A 25,245-nucleotide genomic window follows, 5' to 3' on the forward strand; every position below is an offset into this window, starting at 1 on the left:
ATCGGTGACAAAGGGCAGCCCTGGCGGAGTCCAACTCTCACTGGAAACGGGTTCGACTTACTGCCGGCAATGCGGACCAAGCTCTGGCACCGATCGTACAGGGACCGAACAGCCCTTATCAGAGGGTCCGGTACCCCATACTCTCGGAGTACCTCCCACAGGATTCCCCGAGGGACACGGTCGAATGCCTTTTCCAAGTCCACAAAACACATGTAGACTGGTTGGGCAAACTCCCATGCACCCTCTAGGACCCTGCTAAGGGTGTAGAGCTGGTCCACTGTTCCGCGACCAGGACGAAAACCACACTGTTCCTCCTGAATCCAAGGCTTGACTATCCGATGGACCCTCCTCTCCAGGACCCCCGAATAGACTTTTCCAGGGAGGCTGAGGAGTGTGATCCCTCTGTAGTTGGAACACACCCTCCGGTCCCCTTTCTTAAAGAGGGGGACCACCACCCCAGTTTGCAAATCCAGAGGCACTGTCCCTGCTGTCCATGCGATGTTGCAGAGACATGTCAACCAAGACAGTCCTACAACATCCAGAGCCTTGAGGAACTCCGGGCATATCTCATCCAACCCCGGGGCCCTGCCACCAAGGAGTTTTTTGACCACCTCAGTGACCTCAGTCCCAGAGATGGGGGAGCCCACCTCTGAGTCCCCAGGCTCTGCTTCCACATTGGAAGGCATGTTAGTGGGATTGAGGAGGTCTTCGAAGTACTCCCCCCCACCGACCCACAACATCCCGAGTCGAGGTCAGCAGCGCACCATCACCACCATATACAGTGTTGACACTGCACTGCTTCCCCCTCCTGAGACACCGGACGGTGGACCAGAATCTCCTCGAAGTCGTCCGAAAGTCGTTCTCCATGGCGTCCCCAAATTCCTCCCACGCCCGAGTTTTTGCCTCAGCAACTACCAAAGCCGCATTCCGCTTGGCCTGCCGGTACCTATCAACTGCCTCCAGAGTCCCATAGGACAAAAGGATGCTGTAGGACTCCTTCAGCTTGACGGCATCCCTCACCGCCGGTGTCCACCAACGGGTTCAGGGATTGCCACCACGACAGGCACCGACCACCTTATGGCCACAGCTCCGGTCAGCTGCCTCAACAATAGAGGCATGGAACATGGCCCATTCGGACTCAATGTCCCCCACCTCCCTCGGGATGTGGTCGAAGTTCTGCGGAGGTGGGAGTTGAAGCTACTTCTGACAGGGGGCTCTGCTAGACGTTCCCAGCAGACCCTCACAACACGTTTGGGCCTACCAGGCCTGACCGGCATCCTCCCCCACCATCGAAGCCAACTCACAAACAACATTAACACAAACTCGTTAAACCTGTTCTTGTAATAAGACACTTTTCAAACTACATTTTTTCAGAAAATCACTTTGTGACATCTATGTTTGCGTCACTATATCAAGAAGAATTTAACTGGTTCATAACACTTACTGAAGAATAATATGCAATGGACAAGTGTAATTCAAAATTCAAATGTCACAAACTGCTAAATGGTTTAATTATCCAAACCTCTTTCAACTTTAAAGCTGCCTTTGTGAAATGCAATTTGTTAATTTAAGACTATTATTTTTCATAATTTGTGTAAAACAGCTTTTGATCTGTTACTTTAACGGTGCCTCTCATAAGTAACAAATACATCTGTTTATATCTCTCCGTTTTCCCACTCCATCCAGCTCTCACCAGTCACATCTGCTATTGTTAATAACCTGCTTTGTAAGATGAGGCCGACTACTTGTGTACCGGACCCCATCCCCACCACACTACTTAAATCCTGCCTTCATGCCATAATCCCGACTGTTACAATAATAATAAACTCATCCCTTAACACTGGCTTTGTGCCGATCACTTTTAAAATCGCTTCTGCAACCCCAATGTTAAAGTCTGGTCTTGATGCTGATAATCTTAACAATTTCCGGCCTATTTCCCACTTATCTTTTCTGTCAAACATTCTTGAGCGTGTTGTAGCCTCCCAACTCACCAACTACTTAACATCGAATAATCTGATGAAACCCTTTCAGTCTGGTTTCAGGGCACAGCACAGCTGTGAAACTGCTCTGCTATGGGTAACCAATGATTTGCTTATGGCAGCAGACTCTGGACAAACCAGCATATTAATTATGTTAGACCTCAGTGCAGCATTTGACACTGTCAGACATGACATTCTACTGTCCAGAACATGCTGGGTATCTCTGGGAATGCCCACCAGTGGTTCAAGTCCTATCTGACTGATAGGCAAGAGCAGATCCAGCTCAGTGCCAGTCACACAAGGAGTTCCTCAAGGCTCTGTCACCGGTCCTCTGCTTTTCTGCACTTATATGCTTCCCCTTGGCCATATTATTCGTAGCTTTGGACTTTGTTATCATTTTTATGCAGATGATACTCAACTTTATTTCAATGTTAAAAGTGGAACTTCATCAGAGCTTTCTCAGCTCACAACTTGCCTCAGTGAAATTAAAACCTGGATGGAGCAGAACTCTTTAAAATTAAATTGCAACAAAATTGAACTCCTGCAAATTGGGACTAAAGTGCATCTTAATAAAATGAGCTCCTTCTCAGTCAATCTTGGCGGTGACCTCATCAGACCTGCCTCCACTGCAAAGAATCTTGGTGTCATTTTTGATTCTTCCCTTTTTATTCTGCCCACATAAATCACATTAAGAAACATTCTTAGTTTCACCTCCATAACTTATCACGTGTTCGCTCCTTCCTCTCCTTTTCTAATGCTGAGAAACTTGTCCATGCTTTTATCACATCCCACAATGATTATTGGAATTCCCTACTGGCAGGTGCCCCCTTCTAATCCTATCACAGCTCCAGCTTATTCAAAACTCGGCTGCAAGAGTCCTTACATGGACCAACAGCAGCGAGAACATAACACCCATCCTGCTCCGCCTTCACTGGCTCTGTGTCCTACAGAATTGCATATAAAATCCTACTAATAACCTACAAAGCCTTAAACGACCCTATGCCAAACTACATCAGTGACCTTCTCCATCACTATGTGCCTGTCTACCCACTAAGGTCCTCTGATTCTGGCAATCTTGTTGTACCCCACACTAATCTACACTCCATGGGTGACAGGGCCTTCAGCTGTATAGCGCCCAGACTCTGGAATGACCTACCATAATTAATCAGATCAGCTGACTCCATGAATTCTTTTAAAAAACAACTCAAAACTCATCTGTTCAGGAAGGCTTTTAGCTCTACTTGAATTTATTACCCTTCTTTCAGTTTACCTCTATGTCAAGATGCTCATGTAACCTATGTGTGTGCTAGACCATCAATTATGTTGTCTGTTAGGCTTTTTCTCCGAATTTACTATCTTACTCTTCTTTATTTATTTATCTGGTTTAGTACAATGCTATGTACTGTATACCCTGCCATTCTTTCTTAAACTCTGTGAAGTGCCTTGAGCATGGGAAAGGAGCTATATACATAAAATGTATTATTATTATCATTATTATTAAGTGATCAGATTTTGCTATTAATTATATCTGTGTACTAATCTAGAATGTTAGCTATTGAATTGGACTAAACTTAGGATCACTAATGTCTTTTGTACCTGGAGACTGCATTCCACTCATTCTTGTAACCATTCATGTATGTACTGCATGTGCTCTCACTGTATTTGTCACATTTTTTATGTTTTACTAAAAACATTACATTCAAAAACATAAAGATGACACATATTTAGTGTTTGCTGATTCATTTTCAGCAACTGATGTATGCTCTTTTAGTAGTTACACTAACTTGATGTCCCTGTAATTAGGTGCTTCTATTAATGTATCACATTTGGCTTGATCTATAGGTAGAGAGACAGCCACTTGGTTTGAAACTCAAAACACAACTAAATATGGTATGTAGGAGATTTAGTATATTTGGAAGGCTCTGACAATATAAGTTTTACTTTTGTTTTTCATGGTAAACAATTTCTAGATATACGAGGTGCAACAATTTAATGACCGGAATTAACCTGTATTCAAAATTTGTGCACCATTTCGGGAACTACATTTTTCAACTACTTCATTAAGTTGGCATGTTTTTAGTGACAAAGTAATAATGAATAGTAAAGTTTTTCTAAACTTATAATATACAATATGATGCATAGCATGTTTACAGTCTATCCCTAAATAATAAAAGATAATAAGCTAAACCATCCTCCGCAACCAACTACTTTCACTTAAGAGAACAAAATGTCTTTAAATCTATTTCTTTTTTGGTCAGTGGCTAATTATACCAACATATTAATTTCAATAAACAATAAAAGAAAGGGAATCCTTGTACACAGTCTTAATTGATGATCTGCAACCCACAATATTCCTTCTCAGGAGATCTTTAATCAAAGATATTTCATACTGTGCCCTTATTTTAATCTCAGTCCCTCATTAGCTGATTACAAGGAAGGAAGCCATCAGGAAATTTAAGTATGACCTCTGCAGATAATGTGTCCCTCTTCCCATTCATTTCAGCTTCATTGATCACAATCACCAAGTGCATTTACTTTAAATAAATATAGGTCTCCTGCTCTGAATACATGGATTGCTACAATGACACGAGAAAAGGAACAACTAAATATATTTAAAAGTATTTTACTTTGCAGAGCTTCTCTCTGGTAAGACAGTGCATGTTCTTTATTAGTTCTGAGCAGAGTTGCAATAGTATAAAATTGGTGTTTGAACTGTTGTGGGTTCCACACACAACTGAATAATTAATCCTTTATAAAATGTTCAGATATTAAAAATAACTCTTCTAATAAAATTCTAACTGTATCAAAAACTATATAAAGAAGGATTTTTTATTTTATTTACAATACTGGAACTGAAAAAAGTAGTATGTTTTGCTGTTAACTATTGTGTTAATTTCAAAATACATTTCTATTTCTAGTTAAAACATAGCATTTGAAATGATCAAACTAATAATTCATTCTGTCTTGAAATCTTGCTCCTAAATATGTGAAAATGAAACAAATAGGAAGATATATTATGACAATTAATGCTTTACTGTCCTACTGACTTACATTGATTAATTTTGAACTATATAAGATAGTCTACTCCGAAATGCATCTTGACAGTGCTTTCTATAAAATGAGGAAAAAAGATTATTCCCTTAGAAAAAGAATATTAAAATTCAGTAGTACACATATACATATACTGAGGTTAATGGCAATTAAATAAATTTATGAAATCAAGACAGCAAAAAATATTTTAATTTGTACCGTATTTTATTACAGGTTATATTGAATGGCACTCTCAAAACAATTTATCAAAAAAACCTGCTAGGAACAAATACTGGACAAAAGATTAATCTTTCATAACCATATATGAAAACTGTTTACAAGTGCAACATTGTTAAAAGCTGCTTTTCTAGTGTTACCAAAAACTAGATTTTAATTCTAAATGAATGAACATTTTCATGAATCCTGTTTCTTCTGTTATGTTATTTGAAGGTGTACCAGAACAAAATTGAATGTTAAAAATAACTTGTACTTCAGATCTGAGGGTATTAGTGCAAAACCTCATTATGAGGTAAATTGTTTCAAACAGTAAAATATCTGCACAGCTCTTTACAGAAGCAACACTGGAAATGCCTTTTGCAACCAAATATCTTTGGGCTGATGACTGGAGTAAATTCTTCAAACTAAATACAACAAAAAAAACATATTTGCTTCATTCTAACTTCAAGTTAACTTTACTTCGAAGTACATTTTGTACATTACCCTACAACTGTATTTCAATCAAGAAGCAGTTCAATAGCCAGTTATATTATATATTATATATATATATATATATATATATATATATATATATATATATATATATATATATATATATATATATATATATATAATGCATAAAGTGATAATAAAAATGACAGGCAAATTAGGAACAGTTTTAGGAACAGTTTAAGCAATTAACAGCCTTACTGTGACATTAATTACATAGAATTATAATTTTATGCAATTGTACCTCAACAAGACATTTTAAGAATTAAATGAAGAAAAAAACCTAGTAGACCTTAAGATGAAAATGTCTCCTATCCCCAGCCAAAAAACACTGGTGGCTTATGTGGCATTGCCCATTATAAAGTGACAATACAGTACAAATCTGCTCAAGAACAGACTATATTGTTCTTCAAAAAATGTCACCAGATAACTTTTGTGACAAATCTCTCAATTATGGAGAGAAGTAATTATGGCCTAAGACTAGGCAGCAAAAAAGCTTCTTCATGAAGCTTCATTTAGATGCAAAGTTCACTAACTACTAAAATATTTTTCTGTTTTTCAAGAGTTCTACACTTTTGTCCCCATGTTACAGTACTTAATCACTGTGTTTAACCAGTTTATTCTGCATCTTCCAAACTTTAATGGTTTATGGAACTGAATTAAACATGCACTGTAGTCTGGGGCATTTCTTGTGTGAAACTCTTCAATTGTTTACTCAGACTCGTCTACAAACACACATATGCTTATAATTGTACAATAACAGAAACATTAAAAAACAACCTAACCTTAGTAAACTTTTTATGTGCAAAGTGCTTTTTTGTTTGTTTAAACACACAGAACAAGAAAATACAGCAGAAATATTTTGGCAATGCAGCAGCTCAAACACAAAGGCATTTTCTACTCATTTAGAGTTACTCAAGTCTGAAGTAAAATATGATCTTCCAGTTCACAGAAAGGTACAGATCCAGTTTGGCTTTCTCCAGAATCAGAGTCATAAGGATTATCAGGGAGCTCCATGAAACTGAAAGCTATCTGATCATCTTCAAGATCAGACCTTGGTGGGACTGCAATATCAGAGTATTCCTCATCTTCTGCACTGCTAAAATCCTGTGGTATATACAACATCTCTGGATAATTCCTGCTCACAAGATCACTGGTTGTTTTCAAAGACACTTTTCGAAAGGCCATGTGATGCATGTGGGAAAATTTTGTGTACTTGTACCTTTTAAAACCCAATGACTCCACTGCAATCTTCCAGCTTTTCATCATCATTGCATGACGGTTTTGGTGGGATGAATCGGGAGTAATTATGAGTAGCAGTCCATTTAATGCAAGCAATTCATGTGCTTTTTTACAGCAGATCCATCTCTGATAGGGGGAAGGGAAATAGGAAAGTAGAAGGGAAAATACCACCACATTAAACAACTCTCCAGGAAGGGAATCAATTGGATTTTTTAGCTGTCTGAGAAAGGCTTCGATGGCATCTTGTGCAAGCTGGAGTGGTCGTTGTAGCTGCAAATTCAGGAAATCACATTTATAGACACTCTAGTGAGAAAAAATGCAAAAGAAAAAAAAAATATGTAAGATAACAGCAATTCATTACAATATCTTTAACAATATGGAATTATCACCAAAACCATACACAAGTACAACAAATAGACAAATACTATACACATATAGAGCTGTTAAAATTAAATTTGATGTTGGAATTAAATTTGAGGTGAATGGCACTGTATTAATAATTACTGTTTTTCTTAAAATTATACTATATTACACAATATTATTTAGACTTTGAGCTACATGCTAATATTATAAATATACATTGCCAAGTGATATTTTTATTGCTAAAAGTTTTATAATTTAAAAAAATTCTACACAGTGGTTAATATCACTGTCTCATCTCGAGAAGCTTGGATTTGAACCCTGAGACTTAGTACAAAATGACACAGGTAAATCTGAAAAATCATTCGTCCACATTACAGTTACCAGCTAATTTTCTAAAGGTTTGTCATCCACGCTGAAACACACCACACGCATAAATCTTGTCTATTGATTATGACGCAAACCCTAGGTATATGAATATACTCAAATGATAAAGATAAAAACGAAACAGACTGTCTGGACGGATGGTGAAATACAACTGCTTTTAAAGGTTACAAGCAAGTATAAGGTTGCTTAAACCTGGGAAAATATAGGCTGTGACTCCCGCTAATATAAATACTGTGAAGTATTTGAGTGTTTCAAGGTATAGTTCCCATCAGCTAATTCAAAGAAGTTAGGAAAGGCCAATCCTGAGAGTAAAGATGAGATCACTAAAAGGAATTTTCAGGACAAACTGAAGTCAATGCCTGATCACATGACATTACACATGAGCATTACCAAAAAGCTCAGTTTTACCCACCAAGAGTGCCATGTGAGACCCAGCGCTTTGACATTTACAAACTTCACACAGTGTATTCGAAACAGTATGTTTGCAGTGGCCTAAAACACCATTACAGTGTGGACAGAAGACCAAAACAAATTTTTAAAAAAATGTAGTTTCAAAATTATCCTTGTGTGAATTAGGTCTGAGTTTAGTCTCTGCCTTTGTTGAGTTTAAATGCATTTTCTGGGAACTCTAGTTTCTTGTCACATCCCTAAAATGTGAATTTTAAAGTAACTGGGGTCTCTAAATTGGCAAGGCATGCCTGAGCATGAGCATGGCATGGCATGAGCATACCCGTCTATAGAATTAACTGCGTTTGTCTGCCTTTAGTACAACACACTTGAGAGATAGGCTTCAGGTGCCAACAATTCTAAACTGAAAGAAGGGTGCAGAGAATGAATTTAATTATTTGAAGAACATAGCTAAGGCATGTGGTTTCTTCACAATTCTTCAGAGCAACAAGTTAATTATGTGGAAAGTGATGGGCAGCTGTTGTGATATCAATGTTCCATTACAGGTATTTTGTCTGTGTACTTTGTCAGGTTTCCCATTCTTACATTAATACCCTGATAAAACAAAAAACAGCTGTGCATGTGTCATGCAAACAAAAATAAACAATATGTATGTGTGTATAGACATATACTAGTGGTGGGCTGTCAGGGCAAGAAAGGCCTTCTCTGCTGGCTTAAAAGTCAAAGTCACAGACTTATATTTTATTATCCATCCATCCATTTTCCAACCTGCTGAATCCAAATACAGGGTCACGGGGGTCTGCTGGAGCCAATCCCAGCCAACACAGGGCACTATTTTTTATTAATATATTTTTCCATTAATATCTATTAAATAATTCCCAATAGTCTATTCTCTTCATTTTATAGCTTTTCTGATGGTTGCACTGCTTCTAGTAGTGTATGTTCATGTTAGAGCTTTTACTCAATCATATTTCAGCCACCATGTGTTGCCAGGGTAAAAGAAATCTGCATTGATCTTTCAGAATAAACTGAATTCTAAATGTTATTTATGTGTACTCCTGTGTGTTTGTTAGTTTGAGTTTTTCTGTATTTTTTTTAGAATTATATTATGTGAGGCAGTTGATTGAAGATAGAAATTTGTAAGATTGAGTCAGCGAAGCAATCTTTCTTTTCCAACCTAGCACTCGGGTCTGCTAGGGATCAACATCACATATCTGTTTTCTAAAAGTTCCTTATCATAGCTACAATCAAGGCAACTCATTGGCACACTTTGGCCCCTTAAATCAACTAAGTAGCTAATAAAGGAAAAACAAACTTTCATAATTCAAATGTAATGCAAAAACATAGCTGCTTTTTCCATAGCAAATAATTAAAATATCTGTATTAAATATCTGGGGTACAGTGATTAACACTGCTATCTTATGGACCTTGGATTCAATTTCAGGTTAAGGCACTGTCAATAAAAGTTCTTTCCCGTGTTTGTATGAATTTTGTTCACATCCCAAAGGTGTCCATATTTAGCTACTTGTTATTGAGTTTGTGCATATGGGTATCCGGTATAGGCGGATACCATGTCCAATGTTGTTTGCTGCCTTGTGCGCAGGGATGTACATGCAGACTCCAGTAACCTGCCAACACTGTACTAAAGTTTTGGAATGTAAATGGATGACTGGACTAAATAAAGGTATAAAGTATAGTAGTACTTTCTGTTTGGGATTTAAATAGTCTTAACAGCTTCATTTTGCCAATGATTATTAGAAAATGTGTTGTTTATTTATCCAGGAAATCTACATATTAAAAAGAAGCATTTTGTTTAAATGAGTAGGTTAAGGAATATAATTCATGGATAGCATAACACCCAGATATGCACATGAATTCTATTACGGTAATTAAACATTTATTATGTATTTGTCCAAACTGAAAGACAGAAAGTGACTGCTATGATTGTCCAGATTTCAGAACACTACCTTACTGATTCAAAGTTAATAGCTTTTCTCCATTCTATGCCTTGGATTGATTCCTAGATGCAGGGGGTTGTCTGTGTCAGAGCCAATGACCTATCTTGGACGGGAGGCCAGAGTACAGGGTACATTTATGAAAACACTGAGGCCAGTTTATAGGTGCTTTCCACCTACTGTGGAACCTGTGTGGATTGTGAAGCAGTTTACCCCCACCCCCCCAAAACAGCAGCAAAGTAAGGCACAACATTTAATTTCAAATGTGTTTCCTCAGATCCAACCTGCGAACGCTGCAACCAAGCTCCTGCCTCACTGGGTCACATGTTCTGGGCCTGCACCAAACAAACATCATTTTGGACCAAAATTTTTAAGTGCCTCTCAGACAGCCTTGGTATCACAATTCCTCCTAACCCATTAACAGCTGTGTTCGGTGTTCTTCCAGACGGACTTGAAGTGGAGAAGGACAAGCAAACGGTGATTGCATTCACAACACTTTTGGCACGCAGTCTTATTCTGTTAAATTGGAAGAATCCTAACTCTCCTCTGAAAAGTCAGTGGGAAACCTATGTTTTATATTATTTGAAATTGGAAAAAATCAAATTCTCAGTTAGAGGATCTGTACAAAATTTTTTCAAAACCTGGCAGGATCTAATCAATATTATTTTAGAATAAGAGAAATAACTATTACCGCATTTAATTCCCTTCTCCATCTCTTATTTACCTATATATTTATTTCTCCCTTTCTTTTACTTATTGTTGCTTTATTAAAAAGCCCTAAGCAATTCTCCTATGGCTTAGCTCTCCTTCTCAGGGGTGGGGTTTGATTTGTCTTCAATTTTGTTTGGTTATAAATTGATCTATTTGTATGGAATGATTACAATACAAATTAATAAACAGAAAAAAAAAAAAAATGTGTTTCCTCAGGTAACCATGAGGTGAGTCATACGCTAAGGCACCTTTGGGTACAAAAGTTGTTTTGGCTGGAGTGCAGCTCTCCGCACAGCTTGCATTTATTTATTACATGCAGTAAGCCCTGCAGACAAACTGAACACACTTCACTGTCCTTCTTAGCATTTAATGACAAGTGACACTCTGCAAAGGTGTGCAATTTCAGTCCAGAAATTAGCAAGACTTTTTTTAATTTTATACTGAACACATTATATAAAGCACATCATCACATGTTGTTTTACAAAGCAAGATTATATATTAGATGGGAAAAAAAAAACAACTCTGAAGGGAAATGTTAAAGAAGTAAACATGAAAAAAATGTACACAGATTAGAGATGCAAGTCCACAATACAGTGGAACCAGAATAAGAATCCATTTATTCGAAAAAAAATAAAAGTCTACTGTGTTGTACTGTGTTTCACTTTATTTTTTTAATATAACTTAAATGCAAAACTTCACTGACAAATACTCAGATTTTCAGAGATTACAAACCAAAAAATTAATCAAGTGTTACCAAGAGAATTTTGGGTTTTAGGCAGTTTGGTAAACAACATGCCTTATCAATTCTCCCAACTACTGCAATATATCATCACAGAGACTGAATCTTATTCCATGCATCCATGTTTCAATGTGTAAAGGAAAAAGTAAAGTCCATTCAAAACTTAATTTTTACCATCTTCCATATACCCTGAAGTTCTACTTGAATGTTCATTTCAATGTAAAAGTAGACATTCACTGACTTATTCCTTTCATAATAGAAATCTCTCTTCTCTAGATTTTTTTCTAGCGTGGTTAAATCTATTTTTCAAAACGGAGACAAAAAGCTGCACAAAATATTCCTTTAGAACCAGTGGGTTGTATTGTTTAACACTACTTACTTTCCTTGACTTGTACATAACCTGGCCTGCAAGAAGCTCTACCCTCTTATTAGCCTTTTTAATCACTTCTGCACACTATCTGGGTGGGGCAGTGAGGAGTGCATCACCACTTCTAAGTATTTACCATATGGTGTACTTTCAAGTTTCAAACTCCTCATTATGTAAACATTAAATGTAAAGAGAAAAAATATATTAGACACACTTTAAACAGCATATATTGAAATTAAATTGCATCAGCTATCAGTACATTAACACTAGAATTACCAGAGCCTACGAAAAAACTCGTAAATCCGTCCCACCTTAAATCGCGTCTTAAATCCGTTTGCACCTCTCCGCCAGAGTCCTTTGTCATCTAAATGTGCTGATAAACAAAAGCTACTAGCAGCCAGCTATTCCATCCCCCCACCGACTTAGAATGAACTTCTCCTAGCTCATGGCTTGCCTTGATTTGATTACAGTATCTGGGATTGAAGTGGAGTTTTAGAGTGGAAATAATTCTAGCGTTATTTGGAATACACGCATTTCATGTGTGTTCCATTTCTATAGTAGTCTGTGCAAACACATTTTTAAAACAGAAACGTTTTTCATATTCTAATAGTAAATGACAAAATGTAGGCATAAACTATATAACGTATGAAGCCTGAAGTCCATATATCAAAGAAACACTTTCACAAAAGGTACAAATAAGAGAACACGTGCGCTTTCGTTCAAAAATATATAAAAAAAAAGCTGCGTTAGCATGCCACATTGACATTCTTACTACAACCGCCGCGGTGGCGTAATGGTATCAGCCCCGACTGGGAATCAGAGGGTGGCGAGTTCGATCCCGCATGGCTCCACTTCGAGAAATGAACTGCTCTTATTCTTACAATTTTAGAATAACAACATAAATTTGATTTCAGTCTGTAACAGCCGGTGTAACTTATGATACTGGTAAAGGTTAGCTTTTTTTTTTTTTTTTTAAATTCACTTTTCATTCTCGCAGTCGCATTCAGAATCAATCCATACAACCCCATCTGACACAGCTGGTTTCACATAAATAAAAGTGCACTTTTATTCAAGACTATAACCGAAGAATAAAGAAAGCAAGTTACAGTTGGTGGTTGATACGACAGCTTGCGTCGTGCAATGTTAAGAACTGCTGATTTCCGATCCGTGCTATATAAAATCATCACATTCAAATATTAACAGTTCCCACACACCCAAGGTCCGCCATTCCTACATTTACGACATGTGTACTTGTTGCAGTGTACACACCTCTCTGTGCTATGGTTTCTATTACAGTGAATGAGCACCTGACACTATACTTTCTTCCCTGGGGGAAGCTGAGGTCTTAGAACGGAAGTTTGTTGATGCTGTATCATCTTTTCTTTTTCCATCGCCTTTTCCTGTAAGAAGCGACGACGAAGTTCCTCTGCAAGGTGAGCCATGAACACTCTTCTTTTCTCAGTGGACCCTGTGCATGCCTTATACAGTACGTGTGCGTTCATCGCTGCTAGGTCAAGGATGTTGTAGAACACAGCAACCGGCCACCTGCGTGTTCCTGTTCGCACTGAACAAGCACGCGCCTTCTGGTCCATGATGTCAACGCCACGCTGGGGAAAAAAGAAAGACAAATATATGTGACATTTTGAAGAAATCATTTTATCACCAGAATAGCACCAGAATACTTCGTCACACTAATATTTTTTTCATTAGCATACCTTCATGTGGTTGAAGTCTGTGACCGTGTTTGTTTTTTTTTTTTTTTTATCCTGCCCAATCTCCACATCATGGTGCATTGTGCTGAGAATGCAGACAGACTTCATGTTTTTGGGCACATACACTGTCAGCATGGCACTGGGAGATCTAAACACCAGCGTGGAGAATTGTTCGTGTACTGAACTGACTTTAGCTGCAGGTGGAAGTTCCCGTCGCACTTTATTCATGGTGCCAAGCAGAGTTGTATTGCAGTGCAGCAGTCTATTAGCCAGCGAAAGTGACGTGAAGAAGTTGTCTGTTGTTACGGTTCTGCCTTTTTGGATTGCAGCAGATTTGGAGACAAAGTACATGTGCAATGCCACTCCTTATTTAGGAAAAGATCCCAGTCGTCCCACGGGAGAAAGACTTTCCGAGTCTGTGGTCATAAAGCTTATGGAGCCATTTCTGGACAAAGGCAGAAACGTAACAACAGACAACTTCTTCACGTCACTTTCGCTGGCTAATAGACTGCTGCACCACAATACAACTCTGCTTGGCACCATGAATAAAGTGCGACGGGAACTTCCACCTGTAGCTAAAGTCAGTTCAGTACACGAACAATTCTCCACGCTGGTGTTTAGATCTCCCAGTGCCATGCTGACAGTGTATGTGCCCAAAAAGATGAAGTCTGTCTGCATTCTCAGCACAATGCACCATGATGTGGAGATTGGGCAAGATAAAAAAAAAAAAAAAAAACAAACACGGTCACAGACTACAACCACATGAAGGTATGCTAATGAAAAAAATATTAGTGTGACGAAGTATTCTGGTGCTATTCTGGTGATAAAATGATTTCTTCAAAATGTCACATATATTTGTCTTTCTTTTTTCCCCAGCGTGGCGTTGACATCATGGACCAGAAGGCGCGTGCTTGTTCAGTGCGAACAGGAACACGCAGGTGGCCGGTTGCTGTGTTCTACAACATCCTTGACCTAGCAGCGATGAACGCACACGTACTGTATAAGGCATGCACGGGGTCCACTGAGAAAAGAAGAGTGTTCATGGCTCACCTTGCAGAGGAACTTCGTCGTCGCTTCTTACAGGAAAAGGCGATGGAAAAAGAAAAGATGATACAGCATCAACAAACTTCCGTTCTAAGACCTCAGCTTCCCCCAGGGAAGAAAGTACAGTGTCAGGTGCTCATTCACTGTAATAGGAACCATAGCACAGAGAGGTGTGTACACTGCAACAAGTACACATGTCGTAAATGTAGGAATGGCGGACCTTGGGTGTGTGGGAACTGTTAATATTTGAATGTGATGATTTTATATAGCACGGATCGGAAATCAGCAGTTCTTAACATTGCACGACGCAAGCTGTCGTATCAACCACCAACTGTAACTTGCTTTCTTTATTCTTCGGTTATAGTCTTGAATAAAAGTGCACTTTTATTTATGTGAAACCAGCTGTGTCAGATGGGGTTGTATGGATTGATTCTGAATGCGACTGCGAGAATGAAAAGTGAATTTAAAAAAAAAAAAAAAAAAAGCTAACCTTTACCAGTATCATAAGTTACACCGGCGGTTACAGACTGAAATCAAATTTATGTTGTTATTCTAGAGAAAAGCCAAGCAAAATGACACCTTTTATTGGCTAACTAGAAAGATTACAATATGCAAGCTTTCGAGGCAACTCAGGCCCCTTCTTCAGGCAAGATGTGTGCCTCGAAAGCTTGCATATTGTAATCTTTCTAGTTAGCCAATAAAAGGTGTCATTTTGCTTGGCTTTTCTCTACATTCATAATGGTTAACACGGTACAACACCCTAGTACTGTTGTTATTCTAAAATTGTAAGAATAAGAGCAGTTCATTTCTCAAAGTGGAGCCATGCGGGATCGAACTCGCCACCCTCTGATTCCCAGTCAGGGGCTGATACCATTACGCCACTGCGGCGGTTGCAGTAAGAATGTCAATGTGGCATGCTAACGCAGCTTTATTTTTTTTTTATATTTTTGAACGAAAGCGCACGTGTTCTCTTATTTGTACCTTTTGTGAAAGTGTTTCTTTGATATATGGACTTCAGGCTTCATACGTTATATAGTTTATGCCTACATTTTGTCATTTACTATTAGAATATGAAAAACGTTTCTGTTTTAAAAATGTGTTTGCACAGACTACTATAGAAATGGAACACACATGAAATGCGTGTATTCCAAATAACGCTAGAATTATTTCCACTCTAAAACTCCACTTCAATCCCAGATACTGTAATCAAATCAAGGCAAGCCATGAGCTAGGAGAAGTTCATTCTAAGTCGGTGGGGGGATGGAATAGCTGGCTGCTAGTAGCTTTTGTTTATCAGCACATTTAGATGACAAAGGACTCTGGCGGAGAGGTGCAAACGGATTTAAGACGCGATTTAAGGTGGGACGGATTTACGAGTTTTTTCGTAGGCTCTGGTAATTCTAGTGTTAACAAACCAGTGCAAAGATTAGCAGTGAATATTGGCACAAAAGGTTAAACTTCTCTTACATAATAAACACTTGCAGTTGAACTCAAAAAGGATCCTTGTTAACAAATTTTTTTTTTTAAAACAATGTTTCTATTATAAGAAAGAAATGGTTAATCTTTCTGAAGAATGCAAAAAAAAAAAAAAAAAAAAAAAAAAAAAAAAAAAAAACAGAAATACAAAATGGTGTGATATGCTTACAACCTCCAAATAGTTGTTTTAATGCACATTAATTTCTCTTTCAGATAAAACTTACACTGTTTAAACACTATTTGAGCATTTTGTTGCAACGCAGTTTCGATGTGTGTTGAATGAGATGCAAACGTTTAAGTGTTGTTCCAATAAAAGGTTTCATACTTTCAGACAACACATTGTCATATTGGCAGCAAAATGGCACAAAAGTTAGCAATTTTGCTTCCAGGACCTTGGGTTTAAATCCCACACCTAGTCATTGTCCTTGTGGAGTTAGCACATTCCTCCTGTGTCTATAAAGGTTTTCCTCCTGAATCTCAAACATGTGCATGTTAGGTTAGGTACTGATTCCAAATTGGCCCTGTGTGGTTTAGAATGTAAGTGTGAGTGAGCCCTATGATGATGTGATGGCCTATCCAGAGCCGTATCCTGCCTTGTTCTCAGTTTTACCAGGATATAATCTAGTCCTGTACAGCCCTATTCATTCAAATTACATTCAATGCAATAAAAACATAAAAAAAAAAAAATAATACTGAGGTAGACTTAAATATTCAAATTCCCACATCATTACAATAGTTCAAAAATGACATACCTCTACTGCAGGCACAATGTCAATACCTACAGTTAGGAATTCATCAAACTTTAAAAATGGGTTAAAGCAGCTGCCAACATCCAACAACCTGAGTTTTCCTGACAGATGAACTGACCTGGAAAAAGTACAAAAAAAAAAAAAAGCAAATCAGATGTATTGTATGACATAAGAACCAGGAAAACATATACAAATTAGGTTGTGCCACATTACAGTTAAGAATTAATGTATTATCCTGGTACATTACTATATGTGTTTCAAAAAAATATAGCCCATGTGTAAAAATCTGTAAAAATGCACACATTTATAAAGCAAAATTAAAACAATATATTTTTAAAGAAGTACAGTAAAACCTTGGATTGCAAGTAACTTGGTCTGCGAGTGTTTTGCAAGATGAGCAAAAATTTTTAATAAATTTTAACTTGACAAAAGACCGAGGTCTTGCAATACGAGTAGTATGTATACGCTTTGTCCGCCAAGCATCACATGGGGATTGTAGGTAATTGCCTCCCATGCTCGGTCTCAGTAGGCGTGCCTCACTCATATAGTCAACATTCATATGAGCATATACTGTTTCCTATAGCATTGTGACCACGTATGTGTGCTGTAATGTGCGAGTCCCTGTCTTGCACACCAAAACATGAGGCAGAGTCTAAGTACTTTAGCAAAACCAGCTTTATTCAGTGTTGAACATGAACAGCAGGGTTATTTATTGTAGCGGGATCTGCCACTCTCCTATACACAGACAGCAGTCAGACAGGGTCGTGACCTGGTTAGTGGCCAAGTAATACTGTGCTCTTGCATTTATAATGTTCCATGCATCACCCATCGACGGCAGGCGCTTATAGCATGACTACAATCTTTTCTGATTCGCTTTTACGGCAAACTGCTACAGCGCTGGGAGCCTGTGGTTGCTTCAGGACGCTCTTCCACATGTTGTCCCATTTTGGAAACTCAAGAGAGTTTAGAAACCTTACAGCGCGTAAAGCATTTTTATTATTTTGTGTCCAAGTGTAGTGACTCTTCAGGCAAAAGCAACTGTCACTGGATAGGTTCCTTGTTAAAGTCACAAAAAAAGAAACAGATTCCAGTGAGCCAACAGATAGCAGGGATTCCGTTAGTTAGAGTGAAAGTTGTCATACATAACAACCCTCCTCCTCCTCTCCTCTCCCACACACCAGCCATGATTCTTTTCAAAGGTAAAGTGCAGGTTAATTTGTTTTATGTATTTCTACTTTATATTTTGTATTAATAATTTTTATTTAAATATTTGTGGGCTGTGAAATTAATTATCTGAGCTTCCACTATTTCTTATGTGGATATTCTCTTTGATATACGAGTGCTTTGGATTACAAGCATGTTTCTGGAATGAATTGCGCTCGCAAACTGAGGTTCCCCTGTATAAAGTATATTTATACAATTAGTTCTCTTACACTCAAATGATATCTTAATCAATTTCCACTCTTATGCCAGACCAGTAACAGTGCAGTGAATACACATGACTTGAGCATTCACAGTTTTTATACTCTCTCTGTATGTTTAGCATTCGTTTGCTCAGAGGTTTATGCCCTTGCGGCTTCCTGAGCAGCTCTTCTTTTCTCCACCCTAGTGGCCCACTTCTCTTTTTCCGTTGGCATCTTTTCGTGTTAAAACTGATTAAGTCAGTGTCTGTGTTGCAAACCAAGGAGCTGGTGGTGGATTTTAGGAGACCCAGGCCCCTCCTGGACCCCATGATCATCAGATGTGACTGTGTGCAGACCTATAAATACCTGGGAGTGCAGCTGGAGGATAAATTGGACTGGACTGCCAATACTGATGCTCTGTGCAAGAGAGGACAGAGCCGACTATACTTACTTAGAAGGCTGGCGCCCTTCAACATCTGCAATAAGATGCTGCATTATACAAAGTTATTGTACGTTTTAATCTGCATTTTTATCACTCTTTAATTTAATATTGTTTTTTATCAGTATGCTGCTGATGGAGTATGTGAATTTTCCCTTGGGATTAATAAAGTATCTATCTATCTAATTACTTAGTCCGTTTTCTTTAATTATTCATTTAAGCTGGCACTTAAGTCTTCAATCTGCGTCAAGAATGATTTAAGGTATGAAGAGGTAAGGGAAGCGACGGCGAATGTGGTAGAGATGAGAATGACGCCCGTACGCATGCGCTGCACAGCCACCCTACTGGCCGCTGCCGAGATTTGATTCTACAATAAAATTAAATAAAAATAAAAAAGAGGAATAACCTTGGAGGTCAATCATCACCCCGAAAGCGGATAGTAGATATCACATAGTATATGTGTACCAAATTTCAGGTCAATAGGTCAAACGGTTTGTGAGCTACAGGTGATTCAAAATCCTGGACAGACAAATGCACAGCCACTGTAGTGTATTATATATGTACCAGTAACGGCATACTGCACGATAACATGCAGTGAATTAACTTGACTTGAGCATGTCTAGTTTTCATCCTCTTTCTCTGTACGTTTAGCATTCGTTTGCTTAGAGGTTGATGCGGCCCGCTATTTCCTGAGCAGCTTTTCTTTTCTCCACCCCAGCGGCCCGCTGCTTCTCTTCTTTCATCGTCATCTTTTCGCGTTAAAACTAAGTTAGTTTTTGTGTTGCAATCACTTAGTACTTTTTCTTAATATTTCACTTAAGCTGGCACTTAAATAATTCCTGAAGCAGATTGAACACTTAAGATATGAAGAGGTAGTGGAAGTGACCGCGAAGGTGCTAGGGAATGAGAATGATGCGCATACGCATGCGACACATGGCCGCCTTGCTGCGTGCTGCCGAGAGTTGATTCTACAATAAAATAAAATAAAAATAATAATAAAAATCATTACTCCGAAAGCGGGTAGTAGACATCACGTAGTAGACGTGTACCACATTTCAGGTCAATAGGTGAAACGGTTTGCGAGTTACAAGTAATTTAAAATCCTGGACAGACAAACGAATAGCCACGGTAGCGTAATATATAGAAAGATTGTTGTGCATTATCAGTTCTATCTGCAGGGTAAGGATGAATGCTATAGTTAGACTTTTAAAAACATCTTAAAATCCAGTTGCAGTTAAAATATGGCTTGTAGTGTAATGTTAATGAATCCTTTTGTGAATTGATGCTGTTTTTCAATTTCAGCCCAGCATTTAATACATTAATTCCAGAAAAAGGACTGTAAGAGTTGTCCCCAGGTGGGATTAAAAACCTCACTGTGCTACTGGACCCTAGAATTTTTGAAAGAGAGATCATAGTCTGTCAGGGTAGAAAATATCAGTTTGCATTCATTAATTCCCCAAAAGGGTTGCCTCAGTCCCCTGCTCTTCAAACTGGTGATATCCATCTTCTCCACCAAGACAACATCAAACCACATTATAAAGTTTACAAGCAGCATCATTATGATTGGCCTCATCAGTAGTGGAGAGGAGTCAAGCTACAAAACAGCAGGTGAAAGACATGGCTCACAATCTGCTGCCTAATGTCAACAAAACAAAGAAATGATTTTGGACTTCAGAAGCACCTGGGGTTTTTATAACCTTCTCGACATGACTGGTTCTGTTCTCAGCAAAGTCGGTAGTATAACAAGTTTGTGTGTGCACTTCCCTGATGATCCCTCCAGTTTCATTCCTGATCAAGTAGGCCCAGCAGCACACTTGTTCCTGTAGCACTTGAAACAGGTGAATCTGCTGTCTGCAGTCTTCTTTTAAAGTCCTCCTTTTAAAAAGGCCTGTCAATCATGTCCTTACAACCTGTATCATTGTCTGGTGTGGATCCTGAAAAGCCCAAAACTGCAAATCTCTCCAGTGGGTCATAAAAACCAACAAAGAAAATGACTTTGCCTTCCCTGATGGGCATTTACAATAGCACCTGTGTTCGAGGGAGCAATGAAATGATCGGAGACTCATCCTACCCCTTGCATACTAATTTTGTTTCTATGCTGTCTGGCAGAAGGTTCCATAATCTTAAAAAGCTTTAAAATAGCTTTTCGTTCTCCAAGGCTATATGGCAACTGAACTATTTTGTTATGGAGGAATACTCTGGACAGAGTTAAATAATGCATTTGGATTAATATTACAGACAGAATTAAGTAAGAAACAAGATATTTCATGACACATTTATTTATGCTGAGATTTATTTATGTTCACATTTCACAGTATTTTTTTTTCCGCTTTTATTTATTTAATTTTATCCAAAATATTCCTCCATATTTGGCCACCCTCAAATTAAGACCATGTTTGACAGATTTATTGCTCCTTTTTCTGGGAAAGATCCATAATACTTAATTTTATTTTGAATTCCACCATCTACTGTTTGTTCACAGTTAACTGGGTGTTTTTAACTACAATTATGTCCTTGAAATCTATGTTTTACTTCAATTGTCTGGCCTCATACATTTTGCATATATTTAAAACTTTAATATGTTTATACTATACTATGACTGAAGGGGAACAAAATTTCATTGCATTGTATGAATCATCGAGCTGACACAGCAAAACACATTTCTGACTCAAACCATCTTAATCCAATTATGGGTAGGGGAAGGGGTTTCAGGTGGAGCCTATTCCAGCAGGGATTAGTCCTGGACAGAAGGACAGTCTACAAAAAGTCAATTTGCACCTACATTAACACTTGCACAGATGCAACTTACGATCATCAATCGATATAAACAATACATGTTTGAGAATGGTGCAGGAGGCCCAGAATTCCTAAACCATAACCATCAAAGTGGTAGAGACAACATGTTACTTCACAATACTCAATACCTATTTGAAACCTCATCAAAAACATAAGTCCCATTCAATTGCTTTTTCTTAAAAGTACCGCTATTTTTAAAGTTAACAATAATCTCCCCATTTCTGTAAAAGAAACATACGGTATAAATGCTAACATTTACGTTTATTTATTAGACTGATATCCTTATCAAAGGCGACTTCCAATATACAGTGCATCCGGAAAGTATTCACAGTGCATCACTTTTTCCACATTTTGTTATGTTACAGCCTTATTCCAAATGGATTAAATTCATTTTTTTCCTCAGAATTCTACACACAACACCCCATAATGACAACGTGAAAAAAGTTTACTTGAGGTTTTTGCAAATTTATTAAAATTAAAAAAACTGAGAAAGCACATGTACATAAGTATTCACAGCCTTTGCCATGAAGCTCAAAATTGAGCTCAGGTGCATCCTGTTTCCCCTGATCATCCTTGAGATGTTTCTGCAGCTTAATTGGAGTCCACCTGTGGTAAATTCAGTTGATTGGACATGATTTGGAAAGGCACACACCTGTCTATATAAGGTCCCACAGTTGACAGTTCATGTCAGAGCACAAACCAAGCATGAAGTCAAAGGAATTGTCTCGAGGCACAAATCTGGGGAAGGTTACAGAAAAATTTCTGCTGCTTTGAAGGTCCCAATGAGCACAGTGGCCTCCATCATCCCTAAGTGGAAGAAGTTCGAAACCACCAGGACTATTCCTAGAGCTAGCCAGCCATCTAAACTGAGCGATCGGGGGAGAAGGGCCTTAGTCAGGGAGGTGACCAAGAACCCGATGGTCACTCTGTCAGAGCTCCAGAGGTCCTCTGTGGAGAGAGGAGAACCTTCCAGAAGGACAACCATCTCTGCAGCAATCCACCAATCAGGCCTGTATGGTAGAGTGGCCAGACGGAAGCCACTCCTTAGTAAAAGGCACATGACAGCCCGCCTGGAGTTTGCCAAAAGGCACCTGAAGGACTCTCAGACCATGAGAAAGAAAATTCTCTGGTCTGATGAGACAAAGATTGAACTCTTTGGTGTGAATGCCAGGCGTCACATTTGGAGGAAACCTGGCACCGCTCATCACCAGGCCAATACCATCCCTACAGTGAAGCATGGTGGTGGCAGCATCATGCTGTGGGGATGTTTTTCAGCAGCAGGGACTGGGAGACTAGTCAGGATAAAGGGAAAGATGACTGCAGCAATGTACAGAGACATCCTGGATGAAAACCTGCTCCAGAGCACTCTTGACCTCAGACTGGGACGACGGTTCATCTTTCAGCAGGACAAAGACCCTAAGCACACAGCCAAGATATCAAAGGAGTGGCTTCAGGACAACTCTGTGAATGTCCTTGAGTGGCCCAGCCACAGCCCAGACTTGATTCCAATTGAACATCTCTGGAGAGTTCTTAAAATGGCTGTGCACCGACGCTTTATGTCCAACCTGATGGAGCTTGAGAGGTGCTGCAAAGAGGAATGGGCGAAACTGGCCAAGCATTGGTGTGCCAAGCTTGTGGCATCATATTCAAAAAGACTTGAGGCTGTAATTGCTGCCAAAGGTGCATCGACAAAGTATTGAGCAAAGGCTGTGAATACTTATGTACATGTGATTTCTCAGTTTTTTTATTTTTAATAAATTTGCAAAAATGTCAAGTAAACTTTTTCACATTGTCATTATGGGGTGTTGTGTGTAGAATTCTGAGGAAAAAAATGAATTTAATCCATTTTGGAATAAGGCTGTAACATAACAAAATGTGGAAAAAGTGATGTGCTGTGAATACTTTCCGGATGCACTGTAGGAGACACAATTGATTATATTTCTTTTGTTTTTCCAATTGGAGCTATGAAAGAAAAAAAAATAACTGCTTTCAAGTTACTAAGGGTTAAAAACTGACAAAGCTGTTTTGCCATAACGGCAGGTTATTCATACAGGCGTCTGTCATAAGACAGGGTGCAGTAAGCTGACCAAGAAAGACTTCCTTTTCAGGAACGCGTCAGTTAGACACAGGAAAGAGGACTCTTCCTTCTTTAGGGCCCCATCTGCAACGTACACAAAACAAACAGCTGATTTGCGCAATGTAAGATGAAATGCTTAGATAAACGATATTATGTTTATTGATAAGTAAGCGGAAGGGGGAGGGAGGGAAGATACTAAAAGCCAATCGAAAAAGGGGAACTTTGCTCTTCTGCCTTGCAACGCATGAATCCTATGTACTCACTGGTGCCTGAATAAAGACTGATTGATTGAACTATTCTTGTCTTCCTTGGAAATCTCCTTCCACAAAGCAGACAAGTGAAGTGACATGCTCATGGTCATATGGTGTCAGTAGCAGGATTTTACCCCAAAATCTCAGGGTTTGAAGTCCAAAGCCTTAACTACTATACTACACTTGTAACAGCTGCTTTAAAATACCTATCAAGTAGTTACCCAACTATCATGTAAGTAAACCAGTATTGGGATTCATGAATACCAAGATGTAATGCAAGGCTTGAATTTTATTTTCTGATGAACATTGAAACCTTCCAGTAGAACAACCTATTTTGGGTGCACAAGTGGTTGCGAGGACAAGACAAAACCTTTTATTCTGCTGGAATCCAGGATTTCACTATGAATGCATTTCATCACGAAAGTGATATCAAGTATAAATCTAATGATTCTAAATGCGCAGAGAGCTGGAATTTCCTTAAATTTAACGTGCTCTGTGTGGAAATAGCTGCCTTCCGCTGCTGTCAGCGCAAGAGGAGCCCCCAGAAGCACATAACGATTAACAACTGGGTCAGTCTTAAGATGATGTTTACGACGGTCAACTTTAATGACAAAATAAACTGAGAAATTTCCACTTTATCACAAAATAGACCTTTTCACTATGGCCCTAATATTTTTTTCTCTGTGGCTCAAATACGCTTCGGTACATTCTGATGCTACTGTGAAGTTACAAAAGAAAGAAGAAGGAAAAAAAAAAATGGTATGTGAAACCTTTAAAATTAATTGTGTCTTTACGATGGAGAATATGCAACGCATAAAAAGAAAAGCACCACATTTGTGTGTCAACATTTAAGTTTGATGATTTGCTTCACTGAATCAAACTATTCAGATCCTGTAGGATCTGCAAAGCGGCTTGCTGTCACAAACAGAGACTCAAATGTCACATCCCAACTAGAACACACTAAATCCCCCAATTTTTTTTGCTGGTACTGCATCTCGCACACACATCACGTTAAATTTCCATGGACATGCTCAGAGGATGCATCAAATGAATGCTTGGAATGCACATACGCATTCTGAGTGTGAAGTATAAACTGGCCCTTACACTCACCAACATACTGTACCTATATGACATTTGTGCTTTCACTACATTTGTCACATTTTAGGGATTATAAAAATGGACATCAGTTTGTCATTAAAAAAAAAAGGAATGAGACAAATTTAGTGTTTGCATCTTAGTATTTACCAATGAGGTATGTCTATTTGCCCATTATGCTAATAAGCATAATTGCACTGGTTTGTGCTTTGAAGCACTAAATAAATGTTATTTTTGTATTAACAAATGGAGCACCTCATTCCATCACCAGTGTAGGCAAGCCAAAAAGCCACTTCATC

The 25,245-nt window shown here is 38.5% G+C and overlaps 2 protein-coding genes across 3 annotated transcripts in view; both read right to left on the reverse strand.

The window, feature by feature from the left end:
* Window positions 1-25,245, reverse strand: part of gpr85 (G protein-coupled receptor 85) — a 246,354-nt gene that overhangs the window by 67,632 nt on the left and 153,477 nt on the right. Inside the window, exon 3 of one of the 2 annotated variants that reach the window (XR_007935235.1) lies at window positions 2,831-2,841. The exons of the other annotated variant lie outside the window; for it this stretch is intronic. The gene's annotated coding sequence lies outside the window, so the exon portion shown is untranslated. Of the gene's footprint in view, window positions 1-2,830; window positions 2,842-25,245 lie in introns of those variants that run through there. 2 annotated transcript variants of the gene reach the window in all.
* Window positions 5,830-25,245, reverse strand: part of bmt2 (base methyltransferase of 25S rRNA 2 homolog) — a 62,090-nt gene continuing 42,674 nt past the window's right edge. The window contains exons 4-5 of the mRNA XM_028811204.2: window positions 16,889-17,003; window positions 5,830-7,280 (exon numbers count right to left, since the gene is read on the reverse strand). Coding sequence (XP_028667037.2) covers window positions 6,651-7,280; window positions 16,889-17,003 — 745 coding nt within the window. The 3' untranslated portion in view covers window positions 5,830-6,650. The remainder of the gene's footprint in view (window positions 7,281-16,888; window positions 17,004-25,245) is intronic.

Source organism: Erpetoichthys calabaricus, chromosome 1 (genome assembly GCF_900747795.2).
Source record: "Erpetoichthys calabaricus chromosome 1, fErpCal1.3, whole genome shotgun sequence".
NCBI lineage: Eukaryota > Metazoa > Chordata > Cladistia > Polypteriformes > Polypteridae > Erpetoichthys > Erpetoichthys calabaricus.